The 2,711-nt window shown below is 39.9% G+C and overlaps 1 protein-coding gene across 1 annotated transcript in view; it reads right to left on the bottom strand.

Moving 5' to 3' along the window:
- Positions 1-2,180: 2,180 nt before the first annotated feature.
- The window catches only part of LOC125852894 (TMV resistance protein N-like), a 4,066-nt gene continuing 3,535 nt past the window's right edge, over positions 2,181-2,711 (bottom strand). The window contains exon 3 of the mRNA XM_049532571.1: positions 2,181-2,687. Coding sequence (XP_049388528.1) covers positions 2,181-2,687 — 507 coding nt within the window. The remainder of the gene's footprint in view (positions 2,688-2,711) is intronic.

Consider the following 2,711-nt stretch of genomic DNA (forward strand, 5'->3'; position numbering starts at 1 on the left):
CCCACACGCCTATGTAGATCCGCCACTGAATACGCCACATATTTTTCATTCGAGACAGCACACGTTTTACTAAATTAGAGCATGTTGTGACTCGAATGAGAGGAACACCAGGGTAAAATTCCTTTTAAAAAAAGTGACCTAGGATTTCCTTCCTAGCCAGCAGCTGTGCAGCTCTCATGGCTGCTACGGCCACTGGATGGCCTCCTTTCGAGGCTGTCCAGCCCGCCCCACCACCCCAAACCACCACATACGCCACCCTTTTCAAATCCAATACTATAAATCCTAAACAATTTGCCCTAATTAACTCAAAACAATCGCAAAATCAATCGAAATAATTCATGGAGAACCTACTATCACGTTTTCAATGGAGGAAAGGCAAGACTTTATGATTGAAGAGGGATTGCATCAAGCAGTGGTGTTTAAATTATCCCACGTTGCGCCAGATTTGAAGGTATTAGGTCAATTTTACCGAAACATCTTGGTACCAAGGGCAATTGTTTAATTGACTTACTTTCTCCAAGACAAATTTTGTTGAGATTTGATCAATATGAAGATTATGTACTAGCTTTATCTCGCTCAGTTAATTATCTTCTCTACAATGGAGAGGAGCACCAATGTAGGGTTTTTCCATGGTCCATTGGATATAATCCTAAGGAGGAAACGACGTTAGCTGTGGTTTGGATTTCTTTACCTAACTTATCTCCAGATTTGTTGCAAAGGAGTCTCTACTGTCTATAGCATCGGCAGTTGGGAAACCAATAGCTATAGATAAAGCTACTCAAATCAAGTCAAGACCTAGCACAACTAGGGTCAAGGTTATACTTGATCTAATAGAAAAGCTTCTAAATCGTATAAGATTGCAGTTTGTGGATGGAAAATCTGGTAAGTTGATCGAGGTTTTTCAGGAGATTAAATATGATAATCTATCTTTGTATTGCAATTATTGTAAGCACCAAGGTCAAGATGAAGATAGTTGTCGTTTGATATCGAAAATAAATCAAAATAACAAACAAATTGATGATACCATTGAAGTTGCTTCAAAAAGGTACTATCGATGGTGAAAAGTATCAAGGTGATGCGAGAGAAATACTAAATGAAAAAAGAAAGGTTGTAGATGTCGATCAAAGTAAAGCTACTTCTTTAGATCGACAGTTGGTTGCTGTCACTTTTGAGCAAAATCGTGCACACTCAATGGATGTTGTTTCAAGTAATATTGGTGTTCAAACAACTACCGAAAACAAAGGGGGAACGCCAAGAGATGGGGTGGATGCACCGCAAGTTGGTTCAGGCCAAAAATTAATGGATTTAGGACACAAACTAATGGATACATCTGATGTTGAAGATGCTGAAAATTCTGGGCAGCATGTTTTGCAAGTTGAAACCAAGAATGCAACTAAAAATTGGACACTGGTTGCACACAAAAATTCAACTAGTAATCGGAGCCTTATTTAGCCCCTGAATGGTTGAGGTCGGTGATCACTGAGAAAGTAGACGTATATGCCTTTGGAATTGTGCTCTTGGAGGAAGTTCTTTGTGGGCAAAAGAATTTGGATTGGTCACAGGCTGATGAAGAAGATGTTTTTAGGAGAAAAGAGCAGCTCATGGATATGGTTGACAAAAACAACGAGGATATGCAGCACCACAGAGAAGAAGTGACGTTTTCCTTTTACATGGTGGCAGAGGGACAGGGGGAACGATATGAATGAATAATCATGTGCAGGGGTGTTTGTTTGTCATCATCAAAAAGAGGGAAAAATGTAGTATTTCAGTGTTTTGATGATTCTCACAAACGCTGGGACCTAGTCCAAGGAAGAACAGGCTTCCTCTAAGCCTAAAGGGCGACAGCTGTAAAAGTTGGTGAGAAGGACAGTGTACTCCTCCAATGAGAATTTGGATTGGTCACATGCTGATGAAGAAGATGTTCATTTGCTTAGTGTTTTTAGGAGAAAAGAGCAGTTCATGGATATGGTTGACAAAAACAACGAGGATTTGCAGCTCCACAGGGAAGAAGTGACGTTTTGAACAGCTCCACCTTTGATAATTAAGCAAATTACAAGAAACAATAAATGAAACAGTAAGAACAAAATCCACTAATAATAACGTTTTGAACAGATTCATATGCATTTCAGCTTATTCCAAGTGTAAGAAAACTTTTGGCAGCACTTCTTTCCCTCTTGCCATCAATTCTCATACACAAGATGCACTCCCAAACCTTTGACCACCACATCCTTATGATAATGATCACAGACACCACCCTCAAGCTGAATGAGGTTATTAAGATTGTAACTGAGATCATCCTCGAACAGACAATAAAGTGGTACATGGGCTAGGAAAGTATTACCTAAACCAACAGGTTTTTCACTTCCCATTGGACCGATACATGTCCTAAATTTGTGCCGCAAACCATCATGGCTTGTGAACCTTAACCATATCACAAGTCCTTGCAAAGTTTTAAGGCATTTGTCAGTATGAAGAGTGAAGGGACCATTCAACGTTAATTTCCATAAAATGAAAGGAGTAATAATGTCAAAAACAACACAAACAGTAAACCCCCTGAATGTGGGTGTGAACCAATTTTTGGGGAGGGCCACTGAGGATGATTCAGTCCCCCAGTTCTTGTATGTAAACCACTCGGGAATCTCCACACCAGGGACATACATACTAAATGTGACATTCATGTATAGTGCCTGCATGCACCGTGAAGAGAATGT

The sequence above is a fragment of the Solanum stenotomum genome, unplaced genomic scaffold, assembly GCF_019186545.1.
Source record: "Solanum stenotomum isolate F172 unplaced genomic scaffold, ASM1918654v1 scaffold6613, whole genome shotgun sequence".
NCBI lineage: Eukaryota > Viridiplantae > Streptophyta > Magnoliopsida > Solanales > Solanaceae > Solanum > Solanum stenotomum.